We start from the raw sequence: 14,826 nt of genomic DNA, 5'->3' as shown, positions 1-14,826 counted from the left end.
GGTCTGTAACAGAGCTCTATAAACAAAAATTCCTTTACATTTCTGGTTAACTGGTGTAAGTATGTGCGTGAATGTGAAGGGCTAAGTTAAAAAGGGAACTTTATGCTTTACTTAATTACTGTTTAAGACTTTTTTAAATAATAAACTGATAGGTTTGTTGTTAAAGAAACCTGGTGGGTGTGTTTTATTCTGGGATACAAATAGAGTCTATGATTGACTGTATCGGTAAGTGAGAAAACTTTTTAATATACGCTGTGACCGTGGAGAAGTGGAACTAGAATGAACAGTGCATTCCTCCCACCTCGGTCGTAACACAATGTAAACGTTTTATCTCACCCTCGATTCTTAATATCAAATGTTCTAAAATCACAGAGGTGCACCCCAAAAAGCTGTTGAGACTAGATCAATTGAAAATTTCAAATCTGAGATTGATATAGTCTTGTTAGGCAAGGGGAGGGATACAGGACGAAAGTGGGTAATAAGAGTTAAGATACAAGATAATAAGAGATAAGATAAGTTAAGATCAGCCATGATCTCACAGAATAGTGGAATAGACTCAAGGGAATGAATGGCCTACTCATATTTGCATGTGTCAGGTCCCTCTGAAAGGTACAGGTACCCTCACTAATTGCAATATGATTAAAACAAATAATACACTGCAAGGTGATTAAAATATTAATTAGACTAAATAAAAATGATTACTTTTGTGTGATTAGTAGTAATTGTCCTGTGACTTAGATCGTGCACTGCAGATGGCTTCAGTCCCCCTAATATTTGGAAGACATACGAACATATAAATTAGGAGCAGGAGTAGGCCATTCTGTCCCTTCATGCCTGCGCCGCCATTTAATAAGATCATGGCTGATCTGATTGCGATATCAACTCCACTTTCCTGGCTACCCCTGATACCCTTTGACTCCCTTGTTAAGTCAACAATTCATCTACCTCTGCCTTAAAAATATTCAGTGACTCTGCCTCCACTGCTCTCTGGGGAAGAGAGTTCCAAAAACTCTCAACCCTCAGAGAAAAAATTCCTCCTCATCTGTCTTAAATGGGTGACCATATCTTTAAACTGTGTCCCCTAGTTCTAGTCTCTCCCACAAGTGGAAACATCCTTTCAAAATCCACCCTGTCAAGTCCCCTCAGGATCTTATATGCTTCAATAAGATCACCTCATTCTTCTAAACTCCAATGGATAAAGACCCAACCTGTCCAACCTTCCTTCATAAGATAACCTCCCAATCCCAGGTATCAGTCGAGTGAACCTTCTCTGCACTGCCTCTAACACATTATCTCAAATAAGGTGACCAAAACTGTACACAGTACTCCAGATGTGGTCTCACCAATACCCCACAAAACTGTAGCAAAACATCCCTACTTTTATATTCCATTCCCCTTACAATAAATGACAACATTCTGTTTGCTGTATCTGCATACCAACCTTTTGTGATTAATGTAGTGAGGGCAGTGAGGGGACGCAGTGAGAGGAGACATCTGCCTGTGTGAGACATTGCCAAGTGAAGTTGGAAATTTGGTGCATGTGTTAGGTTCTGGTAAGTTTGTGTCTAGTTTAAACTTTAGATTAAGAGTCAGGCTTTAAATCTCCCGGTTAGGTAAATAGCCTTGTTAAATAAGAAACAAGAAGCAGCCAGCATTGACAGTTATCTGTCAATCAGTTGAAAGTAGTTAGGTTCAATAGGTGTTAATTATTGTAGCAGAAAGCTGAGCTAGCTAGTGAGTCATCAGAATCTTTATATAAAGCAGACCAGTTTCTTAGCCAAACAGAGTGAGGGGATGCAGTGAGACATTGCCAGAATGAAGTTGGAAATTTGCTGCACGTGGGAATTCGGTGCAGAGGGGTGAAAAGAGGGTCTTCTTTTCCTATCTTTTTTAGACTCCAGCAGCTGGTGAGTATTCTTCCTTGGACTCCAAGGTAGGCGAGTAGAACTTTCCATTACTTCAGCTTGTGAATTATTAACTAATTAAAAAATAAGGTTGTATAGAGATGGCAGGGCCGGCAACTGCAGCATGTGGGAATCTGAGGAATGCACTGCAATTCCGGACAACCATGTCTGCAGCAAGTGTCTGCAGCTTGTGCGACTTCAGCTCAGAATTGCTGAGCTGGAGACTGAGTTGCAGACATTGTGCAGCATCAGGGAGAGGGAACGTTACCTGGACACTTTGTTCCAGGAGGCAGTTACACACCTTACAGTAGGGAGAACATTAGAGATGGCCAATGTCAGGGACAGGAGGGTGTGACTGCGAGCGAGGGAGGTAGGGGGAAATCAGCATGTAGTGATGGAGGAGCCTCAGCCCCTGACCTTGTCCAACAGGTATGAGATCCTTGCTACCTGTGTGGATGAAGAGAAGGACTGCAAGTGGATGAGCGGACTGACCATGGCACAATGGTGAAAGATGCCATTCCATTGTGGGGAGAGAACAGGAATGTGGTCATGACAGGAGACAGTGTAGTCAGGGGGATAGATACTGTTCTCTGCAGCCGCGACTGGGAGCTCCGATGACTATTGCCTGCCTTGTGCCAGGGTTAAGACATCTCCTCGTGGCTGGAGAGGAACCTGGTGTAGGAGGGACAGGATCCAGTTGTCACAACAACACAAGAAATAGGTGCAGAATTAAACCATATGGCCCATCGAGCCTGCTCCGCCATTCAATATGAACCATCATGGCTGATCTTGGGGCTTCAATTCCAATTTTCTGCCCGCTCCCCATATCACTTGATTCCCTGTAGGACCAAAAATCTATCTATCCCAGCCTTAAATGTATTCAACGATGGAGCATCCAAAACACTCTAGGGTGGAAAATTCCAAAGATTCACAACCCTTTGAGTGTAGTAATTTCTCCTCATCTCAGTCCTGAATGATTGGCCCCTTATCCTGAGACTGTGCCTCCACATTCTAGATTCCCTGACCAGCGGAAACAACCTCTCAGCTTCTACCCTATCAAGTCCTTTCAGAATCTTGTAGGTATATTAGATTGCCTCTCATTCTTCCAAACGCCAGAGAATATAGGCCCAATTTACTCAGCCTCTCATCATAGGAGAACGCCCTCAACCCAGGGACCAATTTAGTAAGTCTTCGCTGCACTACCTCCAGTGCAAGTATATTCTTTCTTAAATGTGAAGACGAAAACTGCATACAGTATTACAGATGTGGTCTCACCAAAGCCCTGTACAGTTTTAGCAAGACTTCTTTATTCCTGCACTCCAATCCTCTTGCAATAAAGGCCAACATGCCATTTGCCTTCCTAATAGCCTGCTGCACCAGCATGTTTACTTTGTGCGTTCCTTGTACGAGTACCCCCCAAGTCTCTCTGAACATCAACTCTTACCACTTTCTCATGTTTGAACCCACCAGTTTACTAACAATTGCTTGAATAAGATTACAAAATACAGTTGTCCTACCGGAGAAGGTCCTTTCAAATTGGCAGGTGTTTTAAAGTCACCTTGCAAGACCTGTGTAAAATATGAAGATCATGTTATCATCTGAAGTAAACTCAACAATGGTCAAGGCTAGTAGCACTTTCTATTCTTTAACTCTTGCATGAGTTAGGCTGGATAGGAATACCCAGAGCCGGACAGATACGAGACCACAGGTATTGTGGATGATTCACTTTCATTTTGTTTTTATTTTTAAGAGCCTAACACCCAGTAACAAACTGGTTTACTCTATCAATGGAGACTGTGCCACCTTTGCTTTTGTGATGTGGCTTATTTGGCGTCCTTTTTTTCAACGGCTGAAGTCAAGCACCCGTTCACTTCTTCGCCATAAACATCTGTTTTGCGACAACAGAGTAGGAACCACTCTATGAAATGACGAGAGAAGCCTCACAGTCAACCCAGCAATTTTCTCCTATTCTTGCAGCAACATCAGGAAAGGATGTCAATTGTAGATTGGGAATGGTTTTGAGTGGGCAAGGGGTTAAATGTGGGGTCGTGAGGAGCAGATATGCTTATATTCAGCTAAGTTACTTACCTTTTTTGTTGCAGGCAATGCTGAGGGCCGGTTTCCCTTAATGCAGCCCGTGATGGCACGAGCTGCCTTGGGACAAACCAATCTTGGAAATAGGACCTCAAACAGGTGTTAGGCCATTTGCATACGGGCCTAATGCCTGTTTCAGGTATGGGTAAAGGATGCCTCCTGTTTGTCCTATCCAATGTGGAGTGCAGGACACTACTGGCATGAAATCTGCCATGCTTTCTACTTACCATATTGGTACCTTAGTAGTCCAAGTAGTGCTTGTGCACAGACCAATTTCTAAACCATAGTCTTTCCCTCAAACAGAAGTGATCTCCAATTTGTGCAGCATTATTTGATCTGTTCCAGGCTGGGGCACACAATTAGTCTCATTACTTCTGGAGGAAAAGAGGGGCAACAATCAAGCACTCTTGAACCCTATTCAGTGATCGTTGCTGGAAAGTGTACCAGTGGATGGCGTGAGAGGACAGCTTCGCTCTGATGTCCTCGCAGTCTCCAGAACTCACACATGAAGAGCAGCTATTTGTGCACTGGAATGGTACCCTCTGCAACACTCAACAGGTTTCAGGAGAGGAGAACTATTCACCTTAAGAGGGGGAAGTTTCAAATTGAGGAGCAAATATCATAGGGCGTTCTCGTACATTTTTGACTGAATAGCAGCAATAACAGAGACCCAGAAGCAGGTTTCCTGCAGAAAAATTTTAAAAAGCTGCAAATAAATATTTTTAATAAAACACTTCTCACACATACCCTTTTGGTGTTATTAATTACTAGTGCATCAGGATTTCCATAATTTGGTGGATTGGCATTGGGATCATATCCTAGTTTGGCCAACATAGGTGCAATCCGTGCCATATCCTCGACCACACCATTTGGAATGTGTCCCACCCATTTGGCCAAAGCCTCAAGGTTAACTGGCTTGATAACCTGGTCAGTGGATCGCTCTATTCTGTAGGAGGAAGAAAAAAGTAAACAGCTTTTAAAGTACCAAGTTTATGATTAGATTTAGTCAAATATTACTACTTACCTCTAGTTAGTAACCGAAATCAAGTAAACCTTGCATACAGATGGGAGCTTCAAAGGAACACTCCAGGCTTTACTTTAGTTTTCCTATGTTGCTTAAAGAGTTCTTGTAATACACAAAAAAAAAATTGCTGATGGTGGCAGTCATTTTACAGTATACCAAGCTGCCCCTTGTTAATCCTATTTGTTCCCAAGTATCAGGGTAACCATTTTTTCACACCTTACTGGACAATATTGTACTATCCGCACATTGTAGGTTAGAAACTACAAATCCAATTACATCCACTCTTTACTTTGAAGACCAAAATAGGACAAAGAGGAATCACAATTAAATACAACAATTACATTAGAATTCAGGATTTTCCCAATATAAAATTTGGGCAATGCCCTAATGTAAATCTGCCTGTAAATGTTATAGCTAATGAAAACCAATTACTTGGTCTGAAAAGAGGGAAGGAATAAAAATACTGTTGTTCGGACACCTTTGAAACAAAACAAGATGGATTTTTAAACCGATGGACTGGCAATCCCTGATGAATAGTCCTGTCTCCATCGCAGAGACCAGTGACCAATACTGAAGGTTCCTGTCACTATGGGGACCTGTCAACTAATACTTTTTAAGCAGTCCACTTCAACAGAAGTTACTAATGCTTTCAGTTTGAGAAATATATAAGGATAGATTTTCAACTTGTAACTCGAATGTAAAACTGAAGCTGTGGATCAGATGCTGGATATAGAAATTTCCTGATTTTAATTTCCATTAATTTCAATAGAAATTGAAATCAGGTGTTTTCTTTCCTAAGCAGCCAATCTGCAATACTAGTTTGACACTCAGGTGGCAAGTTAAACATCTACCCCATTGGCTAATGGGGGTCTTGTCCACCAGCTAAAGCGCCGGCGAGAGCCCCACGTCGCCTCCTCTGGGGAATGCCCACATTACGTGCCAATTAGGCACTTAGGTGGACAGCAGCGGGACTTCCCGGGATTAAGGACCCCAGCGATGGAAGTCCCGCCTACTGAGAGCTGTTGGCCGATCAGAGGCCTGCAGCTCTTTCACTGAGCAGCCCCACAGTGGAAGCAGTGGCTGCTGCCGGTACTGGACTCACTGTAGGAGCTGGACCCAGGCCACAGGTGGATCAAGGCAGGAGGGGTTTCACAGGGTGGGGATTGCGGAGGAAAGGGCTGTAGGGGAGTCGGCAGCAAGGACAGGGGCGTGGCCCTCAGAAGGCCCCTCCCCCCCCCCCCCCCCCCCGATGCTGGGTCCTTTGGTCAGGCACTGTTCCTTTTATTGAGAGATTCCACACCCCCACCCCCGAAGGCGGCAAGCAACCCGCACGGGTTTGCTTGGCGTCCTCCCCATGCGGCGACAGGCCTGTCCCACCCACCACTATCCCACTCAATTATATGCTCTCCCCACCACCAAAATCGCCACAGGGGAGAGCCTAAGATTCCCCCCATAATGTGCATTGGGAGGCACACAGAGAGCTGATGTCCTCTTTAAAGATGCTCCTTAAAACATACCTCTTTGGTCAAGATTTTGGTCATCTGTCTTAACACACCAAATTCTGTTCATGCACCATGCGTGCTTGCTGACCTTCTGGCTCGGCAACATTTTAATTTAAAAATTCTCATCCTTCTTTCAAATGGCCTCAACTCTTCCTATCTCTGTAACCTCCTCCAGCCCTACCACACTAGGTCTCTGTGCTCCTCCAATTCTGACTGTCCCTGAATGGCAGCCATCAATGTTCCCTCTAAGCTGCGCGGGTGCGAGGCCATGCAAAAGTCCAGAACTTACTGCACAGGTGACAATCAGGCAGCAAATATGAAGCGATCCCTTTAAGATGTGTGCCTATGCAGCTGTGTGATAATTTTAAAGGGACCGCGCAGTGCAACAAATGGGCCACGTACAGCAAAGGGAACATTAGAGGGAACATTGGTGGTCATGCCTTCAGCTGACTTGGTCCAAAGCTCTGGAATTCCATCTCAAAATCTCTCTGCCTCTCTCTGCTCCTTTAGATTGTCCTTCACACCTACTTCTTTGACCAAGCTTATGTCCCAATGTCTCCTAATTTTTTCTATTCTTTCAGGGGATGTGGGTGTCGCTAGCTAAGTCAGCATTTATTGCCCATCCCTAATTGCCCTTGAAGTGGTGGTGTGCCACCTTCTTGAATCACTGCAGTCCATATGGTGTAGGAAGTTCAAAATTTTGTTTGATAATCGCTCCAGTGAAGTGTCTTTGGATGTTTTACAACATGATCACAGAATTTAAAAGTTGAAAAAAATTAATTTCTCAACACCATTTTTCTTTACTTTGATGAAAATATATACCAAAAATAAAAGCAGCCATTCAGATCAAAAGGTTACAGATTCAGTTCTGTCCAGAGTTTGCTGCCCTATGCTTGGGTGGCAGTGGAGATGCTATTATTGGCCTTAGAACCCTTGGGCTGGGTGAAATTTGGCAAGGTTGCTGATGGCTATGTAGTAACCTCCTTCTAGGAAGTGGTGTCAGTGAACATTGGGCGAGCACAGGCTCAGCTGCGAAGCCAAAAAGCTTGTAAGTACTACTGACAAATGGAGGGCAGCAAGACCATACCCTTGTAGAAGTTAATATCTTTAGGAAAGGAGGAGAGGAGAAAAACAAAAAAAGCACAAACACACTTTGAAAGTGAGACTCCTCCCGATTTTCCTATTAGCTCTTCATGATGCAAAACAGCATCGTTCCATGGAATATCCAGAAATGTCATGATCTTTTCCATAGTTTTTTTGGGGTGCAATACTAGTTGCTCATAATAAACAGAGAGGCACCTGGAGGGTCCCACCTCCACACACTGTCCATACATAATTTCAATAGCCTTGTTCCATTTGATTATACAATCTCTGTAGCTGTTAAGGTCAAATCCAGCAATTGTCACTTTTCTTGTAATCATCGAGTGCACAGATGCCCGGCCATCTCGAATCATCAGAATAAATTTAGACTGTGAAAACAATTTGGACAGATAATTTAAAGACTTTAAGGTGAAAGGGTCCTTATTGCACAAGTATTTTGCAGGTTCACCATGTTTTGCAATGACTTCCAATATAAATGCTTGCAATGCCGAGTCGAGGACTTGATCCGTCACTCCTGCCTCATTCAAGCGCATCTTTTCACGTTCTGATTTAGACCACACCTGACGCATGGCCAGCACACGTGGGATGATCCGAGTTTCTTCACCACAGCGGATTTCTGGATGTGCATCCATCATGGCTCGCATTAATGTTGTCCCACTTCTGGGCACTCCACCTATGAAGATTAGAGGCATATTTTTACTGTAGCGGTATTCAACATTTTTTGAGTTATACATGACCAATTCCTCCTTTTCTGGTTTCATCATGCTATGTGTTCGCCTGCCATGGAACCAGCCTCCATTCTTATTCAGTATTTGCTGACATTCCCACATGTGCTGGCCCATGTGAAAGACCATCATTGTAGCCATGGCACAGCCGATGAGCAGAACAATTCTTCTCATGCTGATGCGCATATTGGATAGTTTAGCTTCTGTACAGGTATGCACTACTCTTCAGCTTCTACGTGCACTTTTGCTCATTTCAATATGGCTTTCATTACAACTCTGAAAGAAGAAAGAAGAATATATGAGAGAACATTTAGCATTAACACAATCCTTTGCATCTCTAGTAATGCCAACAATCATCTTTCTTCATTTATAAATTGTCAAGGATGTGGCTTTCTCTGAAAGCTCCATTTTTTGCAGTGTCTGTAAAAACAGAACAGCCCCAATGCCTTAGAAAAATCAGGGGACACTAAAGGCTAGAAATGACTGTTGGTGATATAAGCAAGTACTTAACACATTTGTATGACATTTGTTTGTTTTATTTTAATGGAGCTCAGATTTATTCTACTTTTAAAACCACAAACAATGGACAGTCAGAGTCATTATGGCACAGAAGGAGGCCATTCAGTAGATCGAGTCCATTCCAGCTCTCTGCAGAGCAATCCAGTCAGTCCCATTCCCCTGCTCTATCCCCATAACCCTGCAAGTTTATTTCCCTCAAGTGCTCATCCAATTTCCTTTTGAAATCATAGATCGTCTCCACTTCCACCAGTTGTGTAGCAGCAAGTTCCAGGTCATTATCATGCACTGCGTAAAAAAGTTCTTCCTCATGTTCCTCCTGTATCTTTTGCCCAAAACCTTAAATCTGTGCCCCCTAGTCCTTGTACCATCAACTGATAACAACTTTTTTTGTCTACCTTATCTAAACCTCTCATAATCTTGTACACCTCTACCAAATCACTCAGCAACCTCCATTGCTCCAATTAGAACAATCCCAGCTTCTCCAACCTTACCTTTTAGATAAAAGCTCTTATCCCTGGATCAATTCTGGTGAATATCCTCTGCACTCTCTCAAGGACCCTCAAATTCTTCCTGAAGTATGGTGACCAGAACTGGACCAAATACTCTAGTTGTGGCCTAACCAGAGCTTTATTAATGTTAAGTGATATGAACATTTTAAAAGTATGTCTACTAATAACAAGTCATTCTCCAATGCACTGGCAGAGAAATGCTGATGCAGGTACCTGCAATTTGTGATTGTGGGGCTTGCAACGGGGCCAAGGAAAAAGTAGTTTCCATTTTAAATGCACCTGGTGCCATTCACGGGACAGACAAAAAACAGGTTCCGGACATCAGCTGATGGTGCCTTTATTTACATTGTCATGTGTTGCAGATACTAGCAGTACTGTGCTCCTGGTGCAGCTGATTAATATAAAATGTTAGTGACCTTTTTCCACAGCACAAAAATTGAATGTAACTGTCAATCACAGAAACATGAGAATGGCTACAGTGGCAAACTGAAAAATGGGATACTTTTCAAACAATGTTATGATGTTAGCAGTCCTTCAGTCCTCTGGCACCACACATGTAGCCAGAGAGGTTTGGAAAATGATGATCAGAGGCTCTGCTATTTCTTTTCTTGCTTCCCTTAACAGCCTAGGATACATTTCGTGCAGGTGTGGGGATTTATCCACTTTCAAAGATGTTAAACCCCTTAATACTTCCTGGCTGACTATGTTAATTTCATTTAATATTTCACAGTCCTCCTCCCTGATTGCAATGTCAATATCGTCCCGCTCTTTTGTGAAAACAGACACAAAGCATTCATTAAGAACCATACCAATATCCTCTGCCTCCACATATAGGTTACCTTTCTGGTCCCTAATAGGCCCTACTCTTTCTTTAGTTATCTCTTTGCTCCTTATGTATTTATAAAAAAATCTTTGGGTTTGTCTTGATTTTACTTGCCAATATTTTATAGTGTCCTCTATTTGCTTTTCTAATTTCCTTTTTAATTTCATCCCTATAACTTTTTTTTTTATATTCCTCTACATTTTCTGCAGTATTGAGCCCTTGTTCTCTGTCATAAGCTTCCCCCTTTTTCTTTGTCCTCTCGTTTAAGCCCCTTGACATCCAGGAGGCTCTGGATTTGTTTGTCCTATCCTTTATCTTTAGGGGACCATACCTGCTCTGAACACTCACACTCTCTTCCTTGAATACCTCCCACTATCTGGCACTGATTTACCTTCAAGTAGCTGTTTCCAGTCCACTTTAGCAAAATCACATCTCAGCTTAGTAAAATTGGCTTTTCCCCAAATGAGAACTTTTATTCCTGATCTCTCTGTCTTTTTCTATAATTACCCTAAATCTAACTAAATTATCATTTCCACCAAAATGCTCTCCAATGCCCCTTCCACTTATCGAGCTTCATTCCCGAAAACTAATTCCAGAACTGCCCCCTTTCTTATTGGGCTTGCTAAGTACTGGCTAAAAAAGTTCTCCTGAATGCATTTTAAGAATGCTACTTCTTCTGTGCCTTTCACACTAATTCTATTCCAGTTAAAATTAGGTAGTTGAAATCCCCCACTATTACTGCCCTATTGTTTTGCACTTCTCAGAGATGTTTAGTTTAGTTTAGAGATACAGCACTGAAACAGGCCCTTCGGCCCACCGAGTCTGTGCCGACCATCAACCACCCATTTATACTAATCCTACACTAATCCCATATCCCTATCACATCCCCGCCTGTCCCTATATATTTCCCTACCACCTACCTATACTAGGGGCAATTTATAATGGCCAATTAACCTATCAACCTGCAAGTCTTTGGCATATGGGAGGAAACCGGAGCACCCGGAGGAAACCCATGCAGACACAGGGAGAACTTGCAAACTCCGCACAGGCAGTACCCAGAATCGAACCCGGGTCCCTGGAGCTGTGAGGCTGCGGTGCTAACCACTGCGCCACTGTGCCGCCCCAGATCTACCTACATATCTGCTCTTTTATCTCCCTCTAACTGTCTGGGGATCTATAGTACACTCCCAGTACTGTGATTGCCTCAGTTTTGTTCTTCCATTTTCTTTTTTGTTTGTGGAGGCCATTATCTGTCCCCTTGAAACGGTGTTCGCCTATCTCATTAACCAAAATGTTCCAGAATAGCTTTAGACTTTTTTCTATGTACTTTTCCTATATTCTGTTAAAAACTAAACATAACTGAAAAATGTAAATATTGCAATTGTGATGTTATTCTACTAAATATGATCATTTCTATTACAATGAATTTTTATCCAGAATAAAATAACACTTTGCCACAACATGTGGATTCCACTGCTCCTGAATTAAAGTGTGATCCAGCAAGTGGCACAGATGGCAGAGCTATTGCTTTCCATGTTTAAAACCAATTTTAAATGGGGTTTACCTGTGCACACTGTAATCCTGTACTACTTGGAACTCTTCATTGAGACAAGTGATGACATTTGTTTCTTTCCTTGCCCCCCCCCCCCCCTTCGAGAGATGCAACTTTTCACTAACAGATCTCCATTGAATAATTTGGCAGTAATTACGGGCAGAGTTCTATGAAAAATAACCTTGAGACAGGTTGAAGAGTCATGGCTCATTTGGTAGCACTCTTTTGCCTCTAAGTCACAAGGTTGTGGGTTCAAGTCCGACTGCAGGACTGGAGCACAAAAATCAAGGCTGACACTTAAGTGCAGTACTGAAAGAGCTCTGCACTGTGGGAGAGGCCATTGTTTGGATGAGACATTAAACTGAGGCCCTGTCTGCCACCCTCTCAAGTGGACATAAAAGATCTATGGCACTATTTCGAAGAAGAGCAGGAGAGTTATCCCTGGTGTTATGACCAATATTTATCCCTCAATCAATGTCACAAAAACATTATCTTATCATTGTCACATTGCGGTTTGTGGGAGCTTGCTGTGTGCAAATTGGTTGCTGCGTTTCTACATTATAACAGTGACTATACTTCACAAGTACTTCTTGGCCGTAAAGTGCTTTGGGATGTCCGACGAAAGGCTGCAAATGTTTCCTTCTTTCTTTTCAATTAAAGTACTGCAGTAAAAGCATATGTAAACGTTGTCAGCTTTTCCCTGGCAACATGCACTTAACCTGCTTGGTGTAGAGTGAAACAGTTACAGCAATATCTATACTGCACGTAGAGTAGGGGCAACTCATTAAGAATCCTGCAAACAACCCAAAGTGGGCAGACACAGCAAAGCGTCTTTCATTGGATACTTGGGATCAGATTTACCTTCTTAGGCCTGGTTGTGGGAAGGTTGACATCTCAGCTCAGATAGTACACAAGCATTGTACTTTCATCACTGTATGAGCCCTTCCCTGATGTCAATTAAAGTGAGTGTTCAGGTTGACTAGCAGACACTACTTTACACTAACTGCGCATGTAGGAATTTCGTGCCCGCCTAGTTATTGGCTGTTGCTTAATCTGCCCTGCAATATACCTAGGTTTCCAAATCAGACTCCCTAGGCATAGGAATTCCACGTGAGGATGCCAGGAAATATGTTCTCTATTGACTTGTATTTTTGTTATCATAGAGTTAGAGAGATACAGCACTGAAACAGGCCCTTCAGCGCACCGAGTCTGTGCTGACCATCAACCATCCATTTATACTAATCCTACATTAATCCCATATTCCCTACCACATCCCCACAATTCTCCTACCACCTACCTACAACTAGGGGCAATTTACAATAGCCAATTTACCCATTAACCTGCAAGTCTTTGGCTGTGGGAGGAAACTGGAGCACCCGGCAGAAACCCACACGGTCAAAGGGAGAACTTGTAAACTCAGCACAGGCAGTACCCAGAATTGAACCCGGGTCGCTGGAGCTGTGAGGCTGCAGTGCTAACCACTGCGCCACCCTGTTGTTGCTGTAAAGAAATAAAAATATTTTCTGCAATAATAGCATGGTTCATCTTTAGGAGCTGACAGTACCTTTTGGAAACATACCAACCTGAAGGTTAAAAGTTCAAATCCCACCAAGGCAAGTTGGGAAACTGAATTAATGAGAACTTCCAAATTGTTGTAAATACCCAGTGCCATCCCGATCTTGCCTGGCCTCCACGAGCTGCCATTCTCATGCTATGTGGTTAATTGTCAAAGTAGTCATTCAGAGATCAGATAAAAACAAATCCATCAGGCAAGTTTTGCCAATTACAAGATGATAACCCGCAGCTCAGGGCACAGGAAACTCTCGGTTCTCTTATGGGGTCCGGTGGGACAGTCCTCTCGGATCCTCAGAGCTCGTACTGTTTCCCTCACTACCCATGTCCTACAGATTTATAAAGCCCTCTCACAATGTGATTTACATTCCTACTAACTTGTTATATTATAGCTTTCATTTCTTAATTTACTTTCAAATGTGCATCTTTCTCCTTGATTCCACCTGCAAATGCAGAAAGTTTTCTTTATTGTCTGTATAACTTCCGGTGCTACATAATTGGTTTCCTACTTCCTTTGCTGTATTCTTCCCCACTAAAATAAGGTTATTTTGTATTTTCTGTAATATGTTTCCACTCTGCAGCAAGACACCAAACACAGGCTGTTCATTTGTCTTTGACCTGCAGAATGATACGAGGATCAGAGCTCCAAAACTCTAACTGCCTTCCCTCACAGCATTCTTACATAAAAACTAGGAACTGTGCCCAAAATGATGAAGGGTGCATTTAGATGATGTGTATTGAAATGCTACATTGAAAATATTCATCTATATTAAAAATATACATTTCTTTGTAAACTACGAATCCCTTTACTATCTCCCCAGCATTGCACTTTTTAAAGCCAAGAGGCTAGTGAAGCAAATTACTCCCAGGGATAAAACTTTATCCCTTAAGAAAAACTATCTAGCTTCCAGTCAGCTGCCACTCCAACAATATGGCTGATTAAGTAGGCAGTGCAGAGGATCAGATTTAAATGCCTAGTGCTATGTATTCGTGTTGCAATTCAACAACAATTTTACATCAAATTATATCAAAGGTTTCTCAATTCTCCTTCTGAACTCAATTCATTTCTGGAAAGATGAGTAAGTGCAATTATCAACCATACATTCAATCCCTTATTATTCTAGTTTTGATCAATTTTAGAGGTTGTAGGAAAGAAAAAAAAATAGATTTTTTTTTAATAAGGGCACACAGGAAGTTCTATCAGGTGCACAGATGTAGACTCACTCAGAGTATGCAACTCATTCACTTGCGATTTTAAAATCAATATGTCTTTACACTACAGGAACATTGTTTATGTAATATCTGGACATTGGCTGTACTTCAGGCAAAAGAAAAAACTTCAGTTAGCCTGTACACTTCAAAAAGTAACTGGATAGGCTTGCAAGTGACCATTAGATTACCCTTTACATATGTATTTGATCAGTTCCTGTTGAATCAATTTCAAGTGATTAAATTAAACTACTGCATTTATAATTACTTAGGGAGCAGCTACACTGCCATG

At 42.2% G+C, this 14,826-nt stretch overlaps 1 protein-coding gene and 1 long non-coding RNA gene across 15 annotated transcripts in view; one reads left to right on the top strand and one right to left on the bottom strand.

The window, feature by feature from the left end:
* LOC137382645 (protein-tyrosine sulfotransferase 2-like) overlaps positions 1 to 14,826 on the bottom strand; it is a 179,746-nt gene that overhangs the window by 13,605 nt on the left and 151,315 nt on the right. For all 14 annotated transcript variants that reach the window (XM_068054861.1, XM_068054853.1, XM_068054855.1 and 11 more), the window contains 3 exons: positions 7,677 to 8,626; positions 4,746 to 4,944; positions 3,422 to 3,472 (listed from right to left, as the gene is read on the bottom strand). In XM_068054861.1, the coding sequence (XP_067910962.1) occupies positions 3,422 to 3,472; positions 4,746 to 4,944; positions 7,677 to 8,536 (1,110 nt within the window). In that variant the 5' untranslated portion in view covers positions 8,537 to 8,626. The remainder of the gene's footprint in view (positions 1 to 3,421; positions 3,473 to 4,745; positions 4,945 to 7,676; positions 8,627 to 14,826) is intronic.
* Positions 1,771 to 14,826, top strand: part of LOC137382647 (uncharacterized) — a 72,809-nt gene continuing 59,753 nt past the window's right edge. The window contains exon 1 of the long non-coding RNA XR_010977247.1: positions 1,771 to 1,907. This is a non-coding gene — a long non-coding RNA (uncharacterized lncRNA). The remainder of the gene's footprint in view (positions 1,908 to 14,826) is intronic.

Source organism: Heterodontus francisci, chromosome 23, assembly GCF_036365525.1.
Source record: "Heterodontus francisci isolate sHetFra1 chromosome 23, sHetFra1.hap1, whole genome shotgun sequence".
NCBI classification, from domain to species: Eukaryota; Metazoa; Chordata; class Chondrichthyes; order Heterodontiformes; family Heterodontidae; genus Heterodontus; species Heterodontus francisci.
Note: the sequence above shows the minus strand (reverse complement) of the source record. Positions and strands in the feature narration are given on the sequence as shown.